General features: G+C 43.8%; 1 protein-coding gene across 3 annotated transcripts in view; it reads left to right on the forward strand.

The window, feature by feature from the left end:
* Window positions 1–23,328, forward strand: part of FXR1 (FMR1 autosomal homolog 1) — a 77,124-nt gene that overhangs the window by 5,643 nt on the left and 48,153 nt on the right. Inside the window, exons 1-2 of one of the 3 annotated variants that reach the window (XM_045029213.1) lie at window positions 398–902; window positions 14,617–14,669. In XM_045029213.1, coding sequence (XP_044885148.1) covers window positions 852–902; window positions 14,617–14,669 — 104 coding nt within the window. In that variant the 5' untranslated portion in view covers window positions 398–851. Of the gene's footprint in view, window positions 1–397; window positions 903–14,616; window positions 14,670–23,328 lie in introns of those variants that run through there. The other 2 variants (XM_045029215.1, XM_045029216.1) reach the window with 2 other exon arrangements.

Raw genomic sequence — 23,328 nt, forward strand, 5'->3', positions numbered from 1 at the left:
GTCCCGATCTTTGGTGCTTTGTTTTACATAGAGTCTGCTTATTCCCCCCTCCGATTTTTCACACTTGCTGTCTGGTCACCCTAGTGTGGGAGGTGGTGAGTAAGGGATGAACAATGTAGCCTGCTGTCCTGTGCCTCTGGAAGGCCCCCCCTCTCCTGGGTGGGGAAGGGAAACAGGTTTCCCGGGTCTAACCGTAAAGGGCCCCTGCCCCGGGGAAGGGGTAGTGCCCAGGCACTCTGTCCTGCGAGACTCAGCCCCCCTCTTGGCGGCTGTAAACAGGCGGGGTGGGGGTGAGCCCCCATCTCCTGGGGCTCAGCCAGCTTCCGCCCTGGCTGTGGGCGCGTGCAAGGAGTTCCCTTGCGAGCCCGCGTGTGGGACGGACGCGAGACCCCTCTCCCGGGTCGGGCCCTGAGGGAAATGGGCTGGGCAGGGCTGGGTAGTGTTAGGCCTCGGTCGGAGGGACTAGCCAGCGCCCCGCTCTCTGGGGGGCGGCCCTGAGGGAGCTCTGGGGACAGGCGGCAGCCAGCCCCCGGCTGCGCCAGGAGTCAGCCCGCGCCGCGGGGGACCCAGTCCTGCTCCTCCCCGGGGCGGGCGAGAGGGGCCCCGAGCAGGAAGCGGCAGCTCGCAGGGGACAGGCGCCCCGCCCGGCGTGAGAGGGAATTAGCCGCTCCAGTGTGTGGGGAGGGGCCGGGGAGCCGAGCGGGAACACCCCGCCCCCCGTGCGCGGGGAGAGGGAGCCGAGGTGGCGCCGCCCCGCGGCGTGTGAGGACTCGGAAAGGGAGCCCAGATCCCCCCCCCCGCCGTGGTGACAGTTTCTAGAAGCCCGTCCCGGCGTCCTTTGCGGTCTCAACATGGAGGAGCTGACCGTGGAAGTGCGCGGCTCCAACGGGGCCTTCTACAAGGTATCGCTCGGGGGGAGGGGGCGCGGCAAGCAGCGGGCGCGGGGCGGGTAACGGTTTCCGTGTCCCGGCCTCGGCCTGTCCCTCTCCTCCAAAGAAACCGTTAGGGTAGTTTCGGGCCCGGGGCGCGGAGCGTGGGGGGGGGGCGGGCAGGTGAGAGCGAGGCGGGGCCTTTGGGGCAAGTGGGGGAGGTTTGCTTGGGTGCAGTGGGGAAGGCTGGGCTGGAGGGAGTGCGCGTGCTTGGGGGCGCTGGGAGAAGGGGGGGGTTGGGTTGTGGGATGGGCTGGGTGCTGGTGGGAGGCTGCCTGGGGAAGGAGTTTGGGGTGGGAGGCGATATCTGTGTGTGGTAGGGTTTGAGAAGGAGTTTGGGGGCGTGTAGATGAGGTTTATTCCCAAATGATGGGGCTAGTACCGTGTAAGGTGGAAGGGGGAAGCCTGGTTTTCATTGGCACTGAGGCCGGTTATCAGATGACAAACGCAGAAAGATTTCTTCCTGTTTGGGGGTGAGGGGTTGGATTGTTTGAAGGATGGAAGCTTTTTGTAGGAGTGTGGATTAAACTGCTGAAAATAAAAGCCCATATAATATAATGCTTGGGGACTTGGAGTTTATTTATGTCATCAGAAAGCTTCCTTCACCACCACCCTCCCTGGTATGCCAGGATGTTACAGGTCAATACAAAATACTCTCAGCTGTTGCCTGTCAGTCTTTTTCCCTAAGCCAGGCCTGAGATGTTTGAGAATCCCAGCTCTTTTTATAGAGAGAGAGCCCTCTGTGCTTCTTTGCAGGAGGGCTGATTGCAGCCATCGTTGTGAACACTTGCTTTATGCTCTGCTCCCTGTGCACTTAATTTCAGGACTCCCTTAATCACTTACATCTAATCATAATAGTCCACTATGTAAGACAGTGATTTATTTGCTCTTCTCATAAGCTTTATGTTGGTTAGGTCTATGGATTTACATTGGATATCATATGGTAATAGGGTGACCAGATAGAAAGGGTGAAAAATTGGGACGGGGTGGGGGGTAGGCACCTATATAAGAAAAAGCCCCGAATATCGGGACTGTCCCTATTAAATTGGGAAATCAGGTCACCCTATATGGTAATTATATAGTATATAAACACAGTTGGTGTTTTAAGGATCATAACCAGCTGATTTTACAAGTTTCAATCTTTTAATAGATAGTTGGTTGATAAACTAGTAAGAGGGACTCTGATAGAAAGAACTTACTAGGGAAAATTGTATTTCCGCTCTTAATATGTAGTGTTGAATTTTTTTATTCAGATCAACAATGTTGTTAGACTTTGACAGTTAAAGGAATTTCAAAAGTCTTATTGAGATTTTGAAAGTCATCAGAATGCACATTAAAATCCTTAATCATAAGAGAAAGATGCTTTTAAAAAAGAAAAGGGAGCCTCTTCTGCTGGTTAGAGTAGTCAGGAATTTTATCTAGATATTCCTGGCTCTGCCATTGCCTTGCTTTGTGACCTTGGACAATTTACTTAACTATGCTACAGTTTCCTCATCTATGGAAGAATACGGGGGTTTATAAAAGTGTTATGAAGTACTTTAGAATCTTTGGATGAAAGGATCTGTGTTTCAAAATTATCATCATACAAAGTCTGCTTTATAATCTGGAATGATGAAGTGCCCCTCCAAGTAAGTGAGAATTGGCAGAGCTGGATCTGTACCATTGTGTATTTAGTACTATGAAGAAGGGTGGTTGGGTGGTTAATGGAAGTAATGGGCCATAGGGAGGTGACCTATAAGTGGGTTTTACTTAGAAATGACCAGTTTGGCGGTCAGCTCTATTAACTGAGATCTGGGGAAAGCATGACATCCAATACTGAATGTAGTCCAGTTATTAAGAGTTAGGTTTATCTTCCATTTTCTTTCTGAAAGCTGGAGTTGAGATGTATTGAATTAAGGCTTTTGGTCACCTTGTGATCTATACCCACACACCCTTTCAAAAGATTCTGTTTTGTTTCGGTAGATAAATATGGTGAAATAACATCTGCTGATGGCTAGTCTGGTTGGCCTAAGGAGCTGTTGCATGTTAAGCAAGCAAAGGTTGCATGCATGTCTGGGGATCTAAATTGCTTAATTTTTCTGTCTAGGGTTTAGAAGGGAGGGAGGGAGGAATCAGACTAATGCTTTCAGCATCCCTGGGTAGTGATAGAATAGCAAGACTTACAAGGGGATCACTATCTCAGGTGAGATCAGTGTATTCTCAGGTCAGTGTATGGAAGGCATTACATTTTTCTTCTGAAGGGGAAAAAAGCATTTTAGGATGACAGGATGAAACCCGAGGGTTGCATTCAGTGTCCTGGATTCAGACTTACTATTACAGTGTACCTCAATCATGTCATGAGATGTGAAACTTACCCACCATGCCAGTAGATACAAAGCCAAGCTAATAATTGTGTAAAACAAATAATTCTTATATAAATGACTTAACTGCAGCTGAGCTATAATCATGTGCTTACAAAAATCTTTAATATTAAATCAAATTTGCCATATGTTTTACTGTAGTTAGTTCTGTACTCTTTAGAGCTATGATCATGGCATCAATAATAGCTTCTCTTGTTCCTCACTAACTGCTCTTCATTTGCTAGAATTGTAGAGATTTTTATGTGTGCATTATAAATGACATAATTTAGTAAGGAAAATGGTTATTGTACTTTTCTAAAAGTAGAAAAGATTGAAATCTATTTTCCACAATATAAATCAATTTATTTAAAAGGGATAACTGGTTATGGTGTATGCTACAAGAGGGATTTCTTGATGGTTAGCTCTTGTAATATAATAATCTGATTTAACTCTAAACCATTAACCTCCAAACCAATTTTAAATATCTTTTGAAATAAACATCATCTGACAAGGTTCTATTAATCATTTTTACTTTATCCAATGGACAGAGAGTACTCTTCTCATCTTACTCCCCTTAGAAGGTTCACAAATTAATGCCCTGGTCCCTCAAGTTGTTTCATGTAGGCTGCATGCATGGAACAATTTGTAGGATTGGGGCCTAAAGTATGGTGAGGCCAAGGCAGATAATTTGAACACCAGGTAAATTAATCTTTTCAGGATCCTTCAGATGAGCATTTTTTAAAAAAACTGGTTTTAATAGCGTGGTCAGAAATAAAGAAACTTAATGCTACAATACCTGTTGCAATTGTATTTTGCCATATTGCTTGTGTGCATTTAATGGCATATACAGCAATGCAAAATACTACTTATGTACTAGGGGGCCATGTTGTAGTTACTGTAGAAACTATACCTTTGCATTTCCTGATTTAAGTGCATTTGTATTCTCAGGTATTTGTTAACTGTAAGATCAAAATAAATTTTGTTGATAAAATAAAGTTGACATATTTTTTGAAGGATAATTTTTTATCCAACACACATTTGTAATAAAAGACTTGCATGCTGAAAAATAACACAAAATGGACCAAAAATATCCCTAGCACAGGGGTTGGCAACCTTTCAGAAATGGTGTGCCAAGTCTTCATTTATTCACTCTAATTTAAAGTTTTGCATGCTAGTAATACATTTTAACATTTTTAGAAGGTCTCTTTCTATAAGTCTATAATATATAACTAAACTATTGTTGTATGTAAAGTAAATAAGGTTTTTAAAATGTTTAAGAAGCTTCATTTAAAATTAAATTAAAATGCAGAGCCCCCCCCGTACTGGTGGCCAGGGCCTGGGCGCAGTGTGAGTGCCACTGAAAATCAGCTTGTGTGCCACCGTTGGCATGCGTGCCATAGGTTGCCTACCCCTGCTGTAGCATAAGCAGGTGCAGCTCCCTGTTTGTTACCAGTGGAAATAATATGCACTTATACCCAGGCTAAATTTGAGCCAGTATTGACTAATGCTTCAGGTAGTCATAGGAAAGTTGTGTATGTACCACTTGTCATTCTGATTCCCCAGGAATTCTGTCTAAGTAATGACCAGTAGCAGTAAACTACTAAGTGGGGCCAGGGTAGATTATTTAAATCAAGGCTTTTACTTCATATTTAAATCAGTTTTAATCGGCTTTTCCATTTGTGCTTCAATTATTTTCTACAGAGAGATGTATCCTTATAGATTGATATAACCTTAAAACATGTTGATTTACAATTAATTAGAACCTTTACACTAGGTTTGGTACATCTTTTTGCTACATAGGAAGGTACACTATAACTATATACATTTGTTTAAGCAATTACATAGCTTAATATTTTCAGATTCTTATTAATTGTACATTTTTAATACACCTCTACCCCGATATAACGCGGTCGTCGGGAGACAAAAAATCTCACCGTGTTATAGGTGAGACTGTTATATTAAACTTGCTCCCCCCTCCCCCCTGTTCCTTATTCCCTGACCACCCCCTCCAGAGACCCCCATCCCTAATCACCCCCAGGATCCCAACCCCCCGTCCCCTAACTGCTCTGCCACCAATCCACCCCTCCACCCCCTGACAGGCACGCAGCGGCAGAAAGCAGAGCAGCGCGGCCCCAGTCTGCTCCACTCTGCCAGCTCCCAGCCACAGCACTCCGCTTCCTGCCGTCGGTGAATGTGGGGAGGTTGGGGAAAGGATGCCCCCCGGCACTTGCCTGCGGTGGGAAGCGGAGCGACGTGGCCCCAGCCCGCTCCGCTTTCCTTGCCCCGGCCCCAGCCATGTCGCTGGGGGGCAGCTGGGGAAAGGTCCTGCACTCACCTGCCCTGCGTGAAGTGGAGCGCCATGGCTGGGAGCTGACGGAGTGGAGCTGGCTGGGCTGCTCCGCTTCCCGCCGTCAGTCAGTGCGGGGAGGTTGGGGAAAGGACGCCCCCCACACTCGCCGGCGGCAGGAAGCGGAGCGAGGCGGCCCCAGCCCACTCCACTCTGCCAGCTCCCAGCCGCCGTGCTCTGCTTCCTGCCACCAGTGAGTGCAGGGAGGTTGGGGAAAGGATGCCCCCCGCACTCACCGGCGGCAGGAAGCGGAGCGAGGCGACCCCAGCCCGTTCCACTTTGCTAGCTCCCAGCCGCGGCGCTCCGCTTCCTGCCGCCGGTGAGTGCGGGTAGGTTGGAGAAAGGACACCCCCCGTGCTCACCTGTGGCGGAAAGCGGAGCGCTGCGGCTGGAAGCTGGCAGAGTGGAATGGGCTGGGGCCAGGCTGCTCCGCTTCCACCGCTGCTGGTGAGTGCAGGGGGGATCCCTTCCTCCAAACTCCCTCCCACGAGCAACACGGCTGGGGCCGGGGCGAGAGAAGCAGAGCGGGCTGCTTCTGGCCCCCTGCTAATCCCCCTGGCCACTCTGGGACTGCAGGGTCCCCAAAAGTGCCCTCCCACATCACCTGCCCCCCAGACCTGGGGGTTGGGAGAAGCCCCTGACTGCCCCTGAGACCCTCTGCCCCTTATCAAACCCCTTGGCTCTGGCCTGGTCCGGCACCCTTAATACGCTGCTCAGAGCAGCGTGTCAGAGGTTTACCATGTTATATGCGAACCTGCATTATATCGAGTCTCGTTATATTGGGGTAGAGGTGTATGTTAAAAAAATGGTGAATGATTAGCTTTTTGCTCATGATTTGTGCCAAGCTGCATTAGGATGGTAGCTGGAATTTAATTTTGACACATTACAGCACATAAAATTTATTTTTATTAAACAAAACAAGGCCTTAAAACAGTACATGATCTATTGTGCCATATTTATAAAGCTTGACCTCAAAAGTTAGATTTTTCTTGTTACTTTGTTTCTATAGAAAAGCAGCCTTTAATTCAGAGTTTGTGATAGAGGCTCTTGGATTCAGCATTATAATTTCTTTATTTAAATGTTTTAAGATATTATAATAAGGTTAGGCCTTAAGATATTTTGTATTAAGTTCAGATTTCAATTTAAACAGGTTTATTATCTAAGAGAAAAACTTAGAATTTAAATAACAATAAAAATCTGTTTTAAATTAAAAAAAATCTGATATTTAAACTTTAAAAAAAAATCATCCATTTTTATCCCCGAGGAGGGTCTTTTTATTTGGGTATAACGTGAAACAATTCTCACGTAAGTGGTAATTATAAAAATACAGTGGTTAGGCATTAAAAGGCATAAGGGTTTGGTAATAGTATTCAGATCTTTTGACCTCAACATCAGAGCTTCAGACACAACCCACAACACTAGTTACCCAAAGCCTTTATTATGTGAGGTTCTTTCAATGAATAAGGTGCACTTAGTCTAGTTTGTAATGTGCCAGGTTTCCATGACACAGAAATTGCCACCCTCCCTTGTTAGCAATATCAGCAAAAAGACTGACTGAATGAGACTGAACTCCTTTCTAGCACTGGTCCTTCCTAGTTGTGGGTGAGATACATCTGGGGAGGGAACTTGCACTACTGTCTGCTGTGCCTCTTGTGGATAAAGGCTCCCTTTCCTACCCTGGAATCATAGTAGGCTGGCACCTGTCCCCACCACTAAATTCACTTACAGAACTGCAGTTCTACAGCTTTTAAAAATGTATCAGAATACTGGTGTCATAAATTACTCATGGTTCACTTCAGTTGGGCCTAATCCTAAACCCATAAGCAAAGCCTCAGGTAAGGGAACTTCTGTTTTTTGGGAATACTTAACTTCAATTTGGGAGCATCACCCATGGGGCCCCACACAGCTGGCCTGCATCAAACCTACTCTTGGATGTAGGGAAGAGTGACAGATCTACCCTCCTTGCACTCCTCACCATGTGAGTTTGTGGCCACACCTGAGCTATAGTAGAGCCCTTGCCTGCAGTCCCTTGATTTCCCCCAATATGTCAGTAGCTCTCTTGTGGGGTTTGATACAGAGATCTCCATGGTGTGTGGAGACCCTTTATTTTGAGTCTCTGGTTCCCAATCGGGCACAGAAGAAACCTTGCTTGCGCACAGGCATCTCCTCCCCCCAAATATATTGTGAGTGCATAAGATACCCTAGTTTGCCCTATATTGGATAGTCCTCTTGCTGAAGTTACAGAATTATCACTATTCACTTGTTTAAAGCTTACCTATTTGCCTTTTTCACCATATTGTTTTATTTGCTCCATCCTACTGCTCCCTTTTTTCTCTGACGATTTCTTTTGTTTATTTCCAAAGTTGTGTTTTGGCATAATTATCTTCACAGTCACCAATGGTTAAATAAGAGTCATTGTAACAGAATACTTTTCCCAGTTATGCTGAGAAAAAACATGTTATTTTTTTCCATTACCTATTAATTTAGGGAAAACTCTCACTTTCTGTCAAAACATCGAAAGTGGCTAGTGTAAACACAGAGTGGTGGCTCATAGTAACAAAACAAATCTATTCATGTATTCCAAGGCCAACAAGGATCACTGTGATCATGTGGTCTGACCTCCTGTATAGCACAGACCATAGAACTTCCCTGAAATAATTCCTGTTTGAACTAGAGTATAGCTTCTAGAAAAACATCCAGTTTTGATTTTAAAATGGCCAGTGCTGGAGAATCTACCACAACCCTTGGTAAGTTGTTCAAATGTCGTTTTTTTACTTACTGTTAAAATTTTACACCTGATCTCCAGTTTGAATTAGTCTGGCTTCAGTGTGCAACGTTTGGACCTCGTTATAACTTTATCTGCTGGACTGAAGAACACATTGTCAAATATTTGTTTCCCATGTAGGTATTTATAGATTGTGATCAAGTTCACAAATTCTCCTAAGGTGTGTGTGTTCCAATCCTTTAATCAGTCTCATTTATTAAAGCATACATTACTACCTTGGTGTAGAATTCCTCTGAAATTCAAGGTTTAACACCTGATTCTCCACTTCCTTGCATTTTGAAAACTAAGGTTATAACACTTTATAGGAATTAGTATCTCACATTTAACTAAACAAATATGATGTAGACTACTGTTCTCTTTATTTGTTAGATTTATGAAATGTGTTAGTAATGTGTAAATTTTATTTAAAAATTACATATTGCCTCAATACCGCCAAAAGACTTCCCATGTGTTCTAAAAATGTTACTTATTGAGGAACAGATGTGTCTTGCAGTATTCTACGAAGGTTATCAAATCTATGCTCTGGCAGACCAAGGAGCTCTTTAGGGCAGTGACTGACTTTTTTGTTATGTTTGTGTCTAGTGCCTAGCACAATGGAACCTTGGTCTATGACTGGGGCTCCTAGATGTTATCACAATAATAAATGATAAAAGGGTATCGTGGAGCTGAGGCCTCCTCAGTGAGAATGTCTTGCTGCTAACGTCATTTAAATTAGAGGACTGCTACTTTAGGTGCCTCAGACAATTGCATTTGCTGCAGATTCACATAAGGAAATAGGTGGTGTCAAAGATAAGTAAGGTACAAATTAGGACTTGATGGGTCAAAATGAGTCTTATATTTCATCTAGAATCAGATTTTGGAGCATAGGTGTATGAGAAATCCCGTTTAACTATGCAGCTGAACTATCCCTAGTTTCCATGTGGTCTTAAGCCATAGATATTTTTAGATTACAATGCAGTATTCCAATTTAAGGTGACACATCTATGGATAACTATGGCAGTATTGATATTCTAAAGAAAAGGCCACAGCCTTTTTGCCAGGTTCACAAGATATACAATCTTTGCAAAGTGAGCATGTGAGACATCCAGATTTCAAGTCTGTGTAACGAATAGATTTAACCTGACAAATGGGCCCCCAATGTGATTTCTGTCTCTTCTGGTTGCTCGCAGACCCCTATAATCATCTGTCTTTATCAGTAATATAAAGACTGGTTGCTTTCAAGATAGTTTGAATCAGAGCACTTAGAAAACTCTCAGAACTGGTCAAACACCAACAAAGTGTTTTGAATTTCTTTATCTTCAACTTTCAGACATTGGATTGTGTTATACCTTTCTTTGCCAGACTGAAGAGCCCATTATCAAATATTTGTTCCCCATGTAGATACGCATAAACTGCATTCAAATCATCCCTTAACCTTCTCTTTGTTAATCTAAGTAGATTGAGCTCCTTGAGTCTATCACTATAAGACAGGTTTTCTAATCATTTATTCATTCTCGTGGCTCTTATCTGAACCCATTCCAATTTATCAATATCCTGTTTTAATTGGTGTCACCCGCACTGGATGTAGTATTCCAGCCGTGGTCACAACAGTGCCAAATACAGAGGTAAAATATACCGTCTACTCTTAGTCAAGATTTCCCTGTTTATGCATCTAGGGATCATAGGCACCGACTTCTGCTCGCACTGCTGGGTGCTCAACTCCCCTCTGTCCCCTGCCCTGCCCCCACACCTGCCCTGCCCCCATTCCAACCCCTTCTCCAAAGTCCCAACTCTGCCCCCTCCCCTGAGCACACCATGTTCCTGCTCCTCCCCTGTCTCTCCCAGAGCTTGCTGGGAGGTAGGCGGAGGAGCGGGGATGCGGCCCGCTCAGGGGAGGAAATGAGGTGGGGTGGGGACGGGAGCTTGGCTGCCGGTGGGTGCAGAGCACCCACTAATTTTTCCCCATGGGTGCTCCAGCCCCAGAGCACCCACAGAGTTGGTGCCTATGCTAGGGATCACATGACCTCCAAATCTTTTTCAGAGTCACTGCTTCACAAAGGAGTCCCCCATCCTAAAAGTATGGCCTACATCAGAGGTCGGCAACCTTTCAGAAATCGTGTGCCGAGTCTTCATTTATTCACTCTAATTTAAGGTTTCGTATGCCAGTAATACATTTTAACATTTTTAGAAGGTCTCTTGCTATAAGTCTATAATATATAACTAAACTATTGTTGTATGTAAAGTAAATAAAGTTTTAAAAATGTTTAAGAAGCTTCATTTAAAATTAAATTAAAATGCAGAGCCCCTTGGACTGGTGGCCAGGACCTGGGCAGTGTGAGTGCCACTGAAAATCAGCTCACGTGCCGCAGGTTGCCTACCCTGGCCTACGTTCTTTGTTCCTAGATGTTTACATTTAGCTATATTAAAATACATATTGTGTGCTTGCACCCAGCTTACTGGGTGATCCAGATAGCTCTGTCAGCCTGTCCTGTTCATTGTCTACTACTCCCCTATTTTTTGTCATTTGCAACCTTTATCAGTGATGATTTTATGTTTTCATCTAAGTTATTGCTAAAAATGTTAAATAGCATAGGGCTAAGAATTGATCTTTGTGGAATCCCACTAGAAACAGACCTGCTCAATGTTCACGTCCTGTTTACACTGACATTTTGAGACCTATTGGTTAGCCATCTTTTAATCCAATTAATGTATGCCATGTTAAGTTTATATTCTTTTTTTTTTAAATGTTATGGGTACCAATTCAAACACCTTACAGAAATCAAAGTACATGCAATGGGGGGGAAAAACTACATTCACACAGAGCTAAGGTTGCTTAGTGATGTGTTAATTCAACATTCTGTAAGAAAACGAGCCAAGCTCAGACTTGTGAAAATCAGGAAATGCAGCAGTGCCCCCAATACACACCATTAATATGCATACCTTTACTCTGCCAACCCCAGAGTTGCTGAAATGTACAAGCCGTTTCCGTCTATTTACAGCCCATTCACTGTCATCCACAGGCTTTCTGACATGTTAAAGCACAAAAAGGGCATGGGGGGGGAGCGAGGTTGCTCAGAGCACTTTTCCTCTATCCTCTTTGACCAATACCCCAATATGCATATATCATGCTGGCCCTTGGCAGTATAAGATTGAAGAGGTTACAGAATGGCCCTGATCACTAGTATCCTACGCCACTGTTTCTTGGGTGCATTCTTGGATGTGGTGGCCTTGGGAGCAGGTGTCAGCTCCTCGGCCATTGGGGTCTGCTCCTCACCACCTGTTGCCAGTATGGCATACTGGTTCTTTGACCTGCATGGGAGGGTGGAACTTCATCTTCAAAAAACAGTGAGGTGTCAGAGCTTTGGTGTTTCTATGCCTTAGAGTACACATTTTTTCGGTCAGTTGTGAGCTCTCCAGTTTTCTGATTGATGTTTTTCCAGTAGTTATTAATCATTTTTATATTGTCACTGTGGCAATTCAGATGCTCTGCAAAAACAGAGAACTGTAACAGCTCCTGGACACAAATCTCTGATGCTGTCCAAATCTGGTCTCATAGATTGGATGAGGTGTACACCTGGAATAAGGCATAGATCATTCTAACTGAGTGACTCACCGCTAGTATTTACACTAGATCACAACCTCTTAAATCACTGGTTAGACGTTGCAGAGTGTGCAAAATGTGATGCCATTGCAGGCCACTTCAAGCCACCCAAATCAGCCTGTAGTCAGCAATCCCCATGTCATGGTGTACTCCTTGGACTCCCACAAACTTCTGCAACCTCATGATCTGGGGATCATCCAGAATCCATACATTAGCAACTCAGGTTTTCTTTCCCGTCAGCGGTCAAAGTACCTGCACTTTCAGTTCCAAACCTCTGTCCTATGTTTGGAAACACCATGTTAATCTGCCCTGAGATCAGGAAGTACCACTCCCCCTGCCCCCACAAACACCCCCAGGAGCTAATAAAATACAGATGTTCTCAACTAATCCAAGACTTGCCTACCACCAGTCCTCATTTCCTGCTGCCTCCAAAGCTGCAACCCAACCCCTCTCTCTTGCTCCCCCACCCTCTCTACACAAAGTCCTGTCTACATCACCTCCCCACCCAGCATAACAAACATTTTTGTTAGGCTGGCTGCTGATTATTCTGCTATAGAAACGGGGTAAAAATTGGTACATTTCAGTTTAACAGAACATGGCAGTAGAAGTAAACCAGTTTCTTTGAGGAGAATGTAATTTGGGGAATAACAAGGTCAAATTTGGGTTACTGACACTACCTCGTGCACCTATGATGCACACCAAATTTAAAAGCAAGTGTGCTTACAAGAATTGAGCTTTAAAGCATATACAATGGTTGGAATAGAAACCCTCTAGCTGTTCTTCTGTACTGGTGCATGTGCACCTATAAAAAACATATATTTTCTTAAATACCATTCTCAGTTTGGGTCCTCCAAAGATTTAGTGGGTGCCATGCACTACTTGAGTAAAACTTGACAGATTGAGACCTTTTTGACCAACATATCAATAGTTTGATTAATAGTGCTGAGCAAAAAAACCACACACAAAAACCCTTGAAACTTTTTGAAAAATGGCTATTTTTTTAAAAGAAATATCTCCATATCCGAAGCTTAAATGATTCCAAATTTGATTTACTAACCCTACTCTGAACCCTTCTGAGGCAGACCAAATTTCAAAGGAATCTGACTAAGCAGGTCGATTTTAGAAGTCTTAGGAAGGTCAACATTTAAATATAAGTCATGGTGCAACCTTCAGTATGGTGGTCCTAACGTGCCACTATAGTTACATCAGCACTTATTACCTTTATCAGCTAAGCCTGTAGTCTCATCAAAAAATATATTAAATTAGTTTCATGGGATCAATACTTCCATAAACCCATGTTAATTGGCTTTAATTATATTATCCTCCTTTAGTTGAGTTGTCAGCCCGTCTGTTGTGTCCAGGATCAATGTCTGACTGACTGGCCTGTAATTACCTGGATCATACCATTTACCAATTTTAAATATTGGCACAACTTTAGCTTTCTTCCTGTCTTCTGGAACGTCCCCAGTGTACCAAGACTTATTGAAAATCAACATTAATGGTCCAGCAACCTCTTTTAAAACACCTAGAATCATAGAAATATAGGACTGGAAGGGACATTGTGAGGTCTTCAAGTCCAGCCCCCTGTACTGTGGCAGGACTAAGTTTGTCCATCCTGTTCTTAAAAACTTGCCATTATGGGGATTCCACAAACTCTCTTGGAAGCCTATTCCAGAGCTTAACTGTAGTTAGAAAGTTTTTCCTAGTATCTAACCTGAATCTGTTACTGCAGATTAAGCCCATTACTTCTTGCCCTACCTTCAGTGGACATGGAAAACGATTGATCACCATCCTTTTTATAACAGTCCTTAACATATTTGAAGATTATCAGGTTCCCTCCCTCCCACTTCCCCCATAGTCGTCGTTTCTCTAGACTAAACATATATTTTTTTAAACGTGTCTTCGTAGGTCAGATTTTCTAATTGTTGCTCTCCTCTGGACGCTTTCCAGTTTGTCCACATCTTTCCTAAAGTGTGGTGCCCAGAATTGGACACAGTCCTCCAGCTGAGGCCTCACCAGTGCTGAATACAGCAGGACAACTGCCTCCTGTGTCTTACATACAATACTCCTGTTAATAGACTGCGGAATGATCATCTTTTTTGCAGCTACATCACGTTGTTGGCTTATATTCAGTTTGTGATCCACTATAACTCCCAGATCCTTTTCAGTTGTACTACCACCTACATAGTTTTCCCCTATTTTGTGCATTTGATTTTTCCTTCCTAAGTTAAGTACTTTGCACTTGTCTTTGTTGAATTTCATCTTGAATTCAGACCAATTCTCCAGTTTGTTGGCGTTCTTTTTATTCTGATCCTCCCCTCCAAAGTGCTTGGTGTCATCTGCAGATTTTATAAGCATACTCTCCACTCTATTATTTAAGTCATTAATGAAAATATTGAATAGTACCAGACCCAGGACAGACTCCTTTGGGATCCCACTAGATAGGCCCTCCCAGTTTGACAGTGAACCATTAACTATTCTTTGAGTGCGGTATTTCAACCAGTTATGCACCCACCTTATAGTAGTTTCATCAAGACCACATTTCTCTAGTTTGCTTATGAGAATGTTGTGTAGAACTGTGTCAAAAGCCGTGTTAAAATGAAGATGTCACATCTACTGCTTTCTTCTTCTTGCAGGGATTTATCAAAGATGTCCATGAGGATTCACTCACAGTTGTATTTGAAAACAAGTAAGTATTCTATAGGAAAACAACCCCATGGTTTAAAACTGTATTAATTTTATTCTTCTCTTCACCATTGAGATTGTGAGTAATTGGTTCATACTGGAAAGATCAATTTCTAGAACACGTGATATTTAAGGCTTCTTCCAGATTTTTCCCTTAGATTAACTGCCTTTCCAACACTAGAAGATTTAGTATACCAAGTTCATTCTGATAATTAACTTTTATTTTCTTGGGACTCTTACCAGGGTTATCTTTAGGAAGGCTTCACTTTCCCTATATGACTTTGCTACTCCCTGTCATTTTAGCAGTATTTTTGTCACCCAGTACCCATATGTTCTTCTTTCAGCCAGGTTCAACTACAGTTTCGTTGAACAGATTGGAGATTTTTGAAGTGTATTAGAACCACATTGTAAGCTCATATTGTAATTTTTGAAAGGATTTTATATATTATCTTCTTCGAGTATTTGCCTTTGTGGATCCTTACTTCTGGTGCATCTGTGCCTCATGCACGCAGGATTGGAATCTTGTTACAGGAGTGTCTGTTGGGACCATGCCTGTGCCCTGCATAGCCTTGTTCCCTCCTCCTGCCACCTCAGGGCACAACCATCTCTCAGTTTCCTCTTATTACCTGTGAAAGCAGGACAGAACCAGTGATGGGATAAGAGGAAAGATCATCTCATGGATCAGCAACTGGTTAAAATACTCCTAACAAAGGGTAGGAATACATGGTCCTTTTTCCCAATGAAGAGAGGGATTAGCAGGGTCCCCAGGGATTTGTACTGGGACCATTGCTGGTCAACATATTTAAAATAATCTGGAAAAAGTGGTAAACAGTGATGTGGCAAAATTTGCAGATGATACAAAATTACTGAAGATAGCTAAATCCAAAGGAGACTGCAAAGAGTTACAAAGGGATCTCACAAAATTGGGTGGGCAACAAAATGGAATATGAAATTGTATTGATAAATGCAAAATAATACATATTGGAAAACATAATCCCAAGTACACATTCAAAATGATGGGGTGTGAATTAGCTGCTACCAGTCAAGAAAGAGATCTCGGAGTCATTGTGAATAGTTCTCTGAAAACATCTGCTCAATATGTAGCATCAGTCAAAAAAGCTAACAATGTTAGGAACCATTAGGAAAGGACTAGATAATACAACAGAAAATATAATGCCATTATATAAAGCCATAGCATGCCCATACCTTGAATGTTGCGTGCAGTTCCGGTTGCCTCATCTCAAAAAAGATATATTAGAATTGGGAAAGATACAGAGAAGGGCAATAAAAATGATTAGAGGTATGTAAAAACTTCCATATGAGGAGAGATTAAAAATACCGGGACTGTTCAGCTTGGAAAAGAGATGATGGGGTGGGGGAAGATATGATAGAAGTTTATAAAATCATGACTGGTGTGAAGAAAGTGAATAAGGAAATGATGTTATCCCCTTCGCATGACACAAGGACCAGGGGTCACTTCTCATTTTATTGATCGACAACAGGTTTAAAACCAACATAAGGAAGTGGTTCTTCAAATAATACGCAGTCAATCTGTGGAACTCATTGCTGGGGATGTTGTGAAGGCCCAAAGTACAACAGTGTTCAAAAAAGAATTAGATAAGTTCAGGGAGGATAAGTCCGTCAATGGGTATTAGCTACAATGGTCAGGAATGCAACCGCATGCTCTAGGTGTCCCTAAGCCTCTGACTGCCAGATACTGAGACTGGACAACAGGATGGATCACTTGATAATTACCATGCTCTTTTCATTTCCTCTGGGGCACCTGGCATTGACCATGTCGGAAGACAGGGTACTAGGCTAGATGGACCACTGGTCTGATCCACTGTGGCCATTCTTGTGTTCTTCTGTCTTTCGCTTCCTCATAGAATTTCCTCAGTTTAGCTTAGATCAGTCAGGAATTGATTCCGTACTAAAATTTTCTCCTCTTTCCTTTTATTTCCAAAAATCTGTTTCTTTATGAATTCTGTTTGGTGCCTCTTTCCACTACTGCCTGTAATGACTGATCCAAAGCCATCAGGCTTTAAGCTTTGCCCATCTTATGACCATCAGATTCCCCTCATAGATGGCCACAGCTGCTGTCTGTCACGCCTTGTACTTGGTTGTTGCTCAGTCTGGTGATTGTTTTCCAAAAGGATAAGAAAATCTAGGAGCATGTGTCTGAAATCTTCCAGAGCTATCAATGAAGAGCACCTCAGATCCTGAAGATCAAAGTCGGAGCTCCAGGACAGGACTGTTCACAAAGTCCCAGTCTATCAGTGCTCCTTTCACCAGGGAAATGACATCCAAGATAGGTACCAGTAAGGGATTGGCACTAGCAGGGGAAGAGCCTCTGCTTCCAAAAACTACTTTCACATCAACTACTTTCACATCGCATTCCTAGTACTAACATCTCCCCAAAGATCAGCACCAACTGAGATGTTTTCTTCCTCTTCCAAGCATACCATTTCTGCACCTTCCAGATGGAAACCTTCACCTCCTCACAAGCCAGAGACACTAATTTCAGAGTGATGACTTGCCCATTGTAAGCCTAATCACTGTGGCCTAATCAGTTATGTAATACCTTGCTTGTATTGGGCATACTAGGGATCCTGCCTAGAACCTTTGGACCAGATTGCTCACGTAAACACAGATTGTTTTTCTGCAACAGTGACCTCAAGACCATTTATACAAGCCATACCTGCTGCCATGCCTGGATGGAGACAGAGAAGAACAAGAGGAAAAAACAGGTCCGGAACAACTGAACCAATGTTCTGCAGCCACTCCCAAAGACCTGTCATCTGTGCCCCCTGATGAGACGGTCTCCCTGCCAATTCCAGCACCTGGTGACCTTCAGGCCTTTCAGGAATTACTCTCAGCTAATATGTGAGAAACTGAGGCATCAATAATCAAAGAAGAGGCCCATTAGTTATTCAGTATTTTGTATTCCTTTCTCTTGGCAGGATAGCATTGCCCACAAATGAGGGCCTCCTAGAGCCAGCTAAAAGTCTATGGTAGGCCACTGCTACCACTGCCCTTACAGAAAACAGAGAAGTGAAAACTATATAAAGTGCTATAAAGAGGCTTCTACCAATTTTATAGTCTTCCAATACCAGGGATACTAGTAGTCTCTGCAGCCTGAGAGAAAGCTAGGTAACTGAGTCCAATGAGAGCGTCTCTCAAGGATAAGGATTTCAAAAGGCTTGATTTCTTTGAGAGGAAAGCAGTTTCTCTTTTCTTTCTTCAGTTACATATAGTGAATTGCCATGTGTAATTTGCAAAGTATGAATTTCTGACACATTACAAGGTATCCTCCTTTCTTCTTCGAATGCTGTCTTTGTGGGTGCTCCACTTCAGGTGTCGATGCTTCCTGGCAGCGTCGATTGGAGATTTATGGTAGCAGTGTCCACACCGGTGGTGTGTGTGCAGGAGGTGTCTTGCGGTGCCATTGGTACCACGTCTAGTGCACGCACGACCCGAGCCCTCCAATTTCTTCTCAACCATCCTCGGTGAAGACGGAGCTCGGGAGCAGTGTTTGTTACTCTCACCAAACCTTTTAAAAGAAAGCAGTTTATATAGTTAGTCTTTTATAAGTTATAGTTAGTGTTAGTGATAGTTTTAAGGAAAAAAAAGTTTACTTTCCCAAGTTACCTCCCCGCACCGAGGTCGGTTAACCATCAGTGATGCGGCTCTTGCTGCGTAGCAGTGCCCATTTCAGACAGACACTCTTTGTGTGTCCAGTGTCTTGGGGAGATGCCAATGGCACAGACATCAGAACTGCCACAGAATTTACTGCAACAATGAGACTTGGCTGTGTCATTGGCACTGCAGTCTCCACTGCTCAGTACTGAGGGCTCTCCTGTAAGTTATGGAGGAGATCCCCATACGTCTCATGGCATGGTACACTCGTCCAGTGATGATGATGATGTGCAGGAACCATGCACTTTCTTGCCACACCACTCATCACCAAAAGACCCACGACCAATCTGAAGCCAGATGGGTCCTAAATACCCTCATAACCAGCCGACCCAACCATGGTATGGACCACTGTGGAGGTATCCACCGATGACCTTCCCAAAGCAATGGGCACATTGAGAACCCCAGGCAACTTTCCAGCCCCCCCAATACAGGCCACCCATGGCTCATAAAGGCAAGCTGAGGTCTAATCCCATGTCTCCCACCCTGCAACCAGTGGAGGCTCAGGATGTTGGGGACAACACAGAATCAGTCACTGATCAGGAAGCGACATCTCCTGCTCACAATTCTTCCTCCTCCCCAGATGAGGCAATCATGTCACTGCCACCTTCCTCAGCGGATGACTTCAAACAGTTCCAGGAACTGTTTAAGTGGGTTGCCCAAAGCCAGGACATCCCGTTGGAGGAAGTGCAGACAAACCAGCACAAGCTGGTACAAATCTTACAACTATGGAACCCTTCTCATCAGCATCTGGTAGGACAAGAAGTTGATCATGTTCTACCACTAGGAGCTGTGGAATGAGTATCTTTGCAATATACGGCAAAGGGTTCTACTTCTTTAGCCAGAAGAAAAATGGGGACTGGAGCCCTATCTCGAATCTCAGGAAACTCAACAAATTTGTACGCACTCAAAAGTTCAAAATGGTGGCACTGGGCATGATACTTCCAGTGCTGCAAGAGGGGGACTGGTTTTCAGCCCTCGACCTCCAAGATGCTTATTTTCATATTATTATACATCCCGCTCACAGGAAATTCCTGCATTTCACGGTACGACACACACACTTCCAGAACAGAGTACTAACTTTTGGCCTATCCACCGTAGCAAGAGTTTTCTCCAAAACCCTGGGAGTATTAGAGTCACATCTGCGCAAACAGGGAATAATGATTTTTCCTTGTCTGGACGATTGCCTTCTCAAAGGCCCAATTCAACAAGAAGCACTGGACTCAGTCCAGACGATGATCACGCTATTCAGGGATCTCGGACTACAGATGAACAAATGAAAATACACACTAGTCTCTGTCCAACAACTGGACTTCATTAGGGCACATCTCGATACCATAGAAGCCAAAGCATCCCTTCCCCTGAACAGATTCACAACTCTGACAAACCTTATTTTAGAGGTAAGATTCAGCCCTCAAATACTGGCTCGTACTGCCCTGCAACTGCTAGGACACATGGCAGCCACAACGTTTGTGGTACGACATGCAAGATTACATATGCCTGTGTATAGGGCTGTGTGAGCTCGGTATACATACCCAGCAAGCACAGCCTGCACAAACGACTTACAATACCACCCAGTGTCCTGGACTGTCTACACTGGTGGACAAGACCAGAAAATGTATGCCTGAGCCCCCTTCAGTAGTAATCATAACGCCTTGTTCATATGCACCTGTGCATGGGTTCAAGGCAAATGGTCTCCTGTAGAGACTCAGTTACTCATCAGTCTACTAGAACTATGCCTAGTTCGCAGTGCCTGCAGACACTTCCTACTGCACATGAAGGATGAATCCATTCGTATCCTGACTGTCAACGTTGCCTGCACGTTTTACATCAGTCGGCAAGGGGGTGCTTGATCTCGCTGTGCACCGAAGCCATGAAACTGTGGAACTGGTGCATACACTGCAAAATAAACATTTTGGCCTTCTACCTTCCCAGCTGTCAGAACGCGACGGTGGACATGCTAAGCAGGTACTTCTCTCAAGACCATGAATGGGAAACGAATGGGAGAGTTTTGCTCTCCATTTTCTGCCAGTGGGGCACTCCTCTCATTGACTTGTTTGCATCCCCAACGAACAGCAAATATGCAATGTTCTGCTCGAGAGTGGGGATGGGACCCCAGTCACTGGGGAACGCCTTTCTCATCACAGGGGATGCACACCTTGTGTACGTTTTCCCACCGATTCCAGTGATATAGCGCGATACGCAAGATACAAACAGACAAGGCCAAGGTTATCCTCATAGTCCCAACATGGCCACACAACCATGGTACAACCTTACCTGATGCGCATGGCGATATGCATCTCTTGAGCTCTCCTTGGTTGTCTGGACATGCCGTCTCAGAACAAAGGTCACGCTCTTCACACGAATCCGGAAAAACTCCACCTGCGTGGCTCCTACATGGTTCCATCATGGCGAACTAGCCTGCTCAGAAAAAGTTAAACAGGTGTTACTAAACAGGAGGAAAATGACCACACACAATACTTACTTTCAAAAATGGAAGAGATTCTCCTCCTGGTGTCAAGAAAAACACTCAACAGCCTCCACAGCACTGCTACCATTAGTATTGGAATACTTACTGGAGCTGAAATGCTCGGGTTTAGCAACAAGCTTAATCAAAGTCCATCTTGCGGCCGTTACTGCGTTCCATCATGAGATTGATGGGAACTTGATCTTCGCACGCCCAGTTACTAAACACTTCCTCACAAGTCTCCAGAACATTTACCCAGAAGTTCACCAACCTACCCTGGCCTGGGACCTGAATCTGGTGTTGAAATACCTCATCAGACTGCCATTTGAACCCTTAGCCACCTGTTCCCTGCTGCATTTATCCATGAAAGTGGCCTTTCTGATCACCATTACTTCTGCCAGACAGGTGAGTGAGATTGGGGCGCTTATGGCCGATCCTCCCTACACAATGTTCTTCAAAGATAAGGTCACGCTATGACCACATTCAAAATTTCTACCGAAGATAACATCATCCTTTCATACGAACCAACCAATCCATCTTCCTATGTTCTATCTCAAGCTTCATGAGCCTCCAGCAGAGACCGTCTTGCACACATTGTACATCTGGCAGGCCGTTAGCGTTTTACCTGGAAAAGACCAAACCTTTCTGGAAATTTCCTAGCCTTTTGTTGTGCAATATTCACTCAAAGATTGACTAAATGAATCTCCATATGCATTCAACAGTGCTATTGTATTTGGAACACACATTCTCCTATGCACATCAGAGAACATTCCACAATACCTCAATAGTGTTCCTCAACAATGTTCTGATAGAGATTTGTAGCGTGGCCACTTGGGCCTCTGTCCACACGTTCACCGAGTACCTTGCAATCACTCAAGACTCCAGGGCTGAAGCCATACTTGGCTTTTTCCTAATTTCCAACCTAAACCTCCCTTGCTGCAGTTTAAGCTCATTGCTTCCTGTTCTATCCTTAGAGGCTAAGATGAACAAGTTTTCTGCCTCCTCCTTATGACACCCTTTTAGATACCTGAAAACTGCTATCATGTCCCATCTCAGTCTTCTCTTTTCCTAACTAAACAAACCCAATTCTTTCAGCCTTCCTTCATATGTCATGTTCTCTAGGCCTTTAAATCATTCTTGTTGCTCTTCTCTGGACCCTCTCCAATTTCTCCACATCTTTCTTGAAATGCAGTACCCAGAACTGGACACAATACTCCAATTGAGGCCTAACCAGCGCAGAGTAGAGCGGAAGAATGGCTTCTCGTGTCTTGCTCACAACACACCTGTTAATGCATCCCAGAATCATGTTTGCTTTTTTTGCAACAGCATCACACTGTTGACTCATATTTAGCTTGTGGTCCACTATAACCCCTAGATCCCTTTCTGCCGTACTCCTTCCTAGACAGTCTCTTCCCATTCTGTATGTGTGAAACTGATTGTTCCTTCCTAAGTGGAGCACTTTGCATTTGTCTTTATTAAACTTCATCCTGTTTACCTCAGACCATTTCTCCAATTTTTCCAGATCATTTTGAATTATGACCCTGTCCTCCAAAGCAGTTGCAGTCCCTCCCCGTTTGGTATCATCTGCAAATTTAATAAGCGTACTTTCTATGCCAATATCTAAGTAGTTGATGAAGATATTGAACAGAGCTGGTCCCAAAACAGATCCCCTGCGGAACCCCACTTGTTATACCTTTCCAGCAGGATTGGGAACCATTAATAACTACTCTCTGAGTACAGTTATCGAGCCAGTTATGCACCCACCTTATAGTAGCCCCATCTAAGTTGTATTTGCCTAGTTTATTGATAAGAATAAATGTCTTACAAAAGTCTAGGTATACCCCATCCACCGCTTCTCCCTTATCCACAAGATTCGTTATGCTATCAAAGAAAGCTATCAGATTGGTCTGACATGATTTGTTCTTTACAAATTCACGCTGGCTATTGCTTATCACCTTACCACCTTCCAAGTGTTTACAGATGATTTCCTTAATTACTTGCTCCATTATCTTTCCTGGCACAGAAGTTAAACTAACTGGTCTGTAGTTTCCTGGGTTGTTTGTATTTCCCTTTTTATAGATGGGCACTATATTTGCCCTTTTCCAGTCTTCTGGAATCTCTCCTGTCTCCCATGATTTTCCAAAGCTATGATCTTCTAGACACATACTTCCATATTGCAGTCCATCCAGTCCACAGGAAGTACCTATGATTCTCTAGAGGGACCTAATCACTAGCAATACAAAGTTCTCTCATTTTGGCCCCTCCACAGGATTGAGAGTTTTCACAAAGTGCCTTGTGGTGTCAGCTGCACATCTGGGGAGACAGGGCATTCACATCTATTCGTATGTGGATGGTTGGCTGATCAAAGGCAGTCTCATCAAGAAGTGTTCACAGTCCCATCTCATATCCTTGACCTACTCAGAGATTTAGGCCTGATGATGATAAACTACAAGAAGTCATGCCTCAACTGTTCTCAATTGATAGAGTTCATAAGGGTTTTAAT

The sequence above is a fragment of the Mauremys mutica genome, chromosome 9 (genome assembly GCF_020497125.1).
Source record: "Mauremys mutica isolate MM-2020 ecotype Southern chromosome 9, ASM2049712v1, whole genome shotgun sequence".
NCBI lineage: Eukaryota > Metazoa > Chordata > Testudines > Geoemydidae > Mauremys > Mauremys mutica.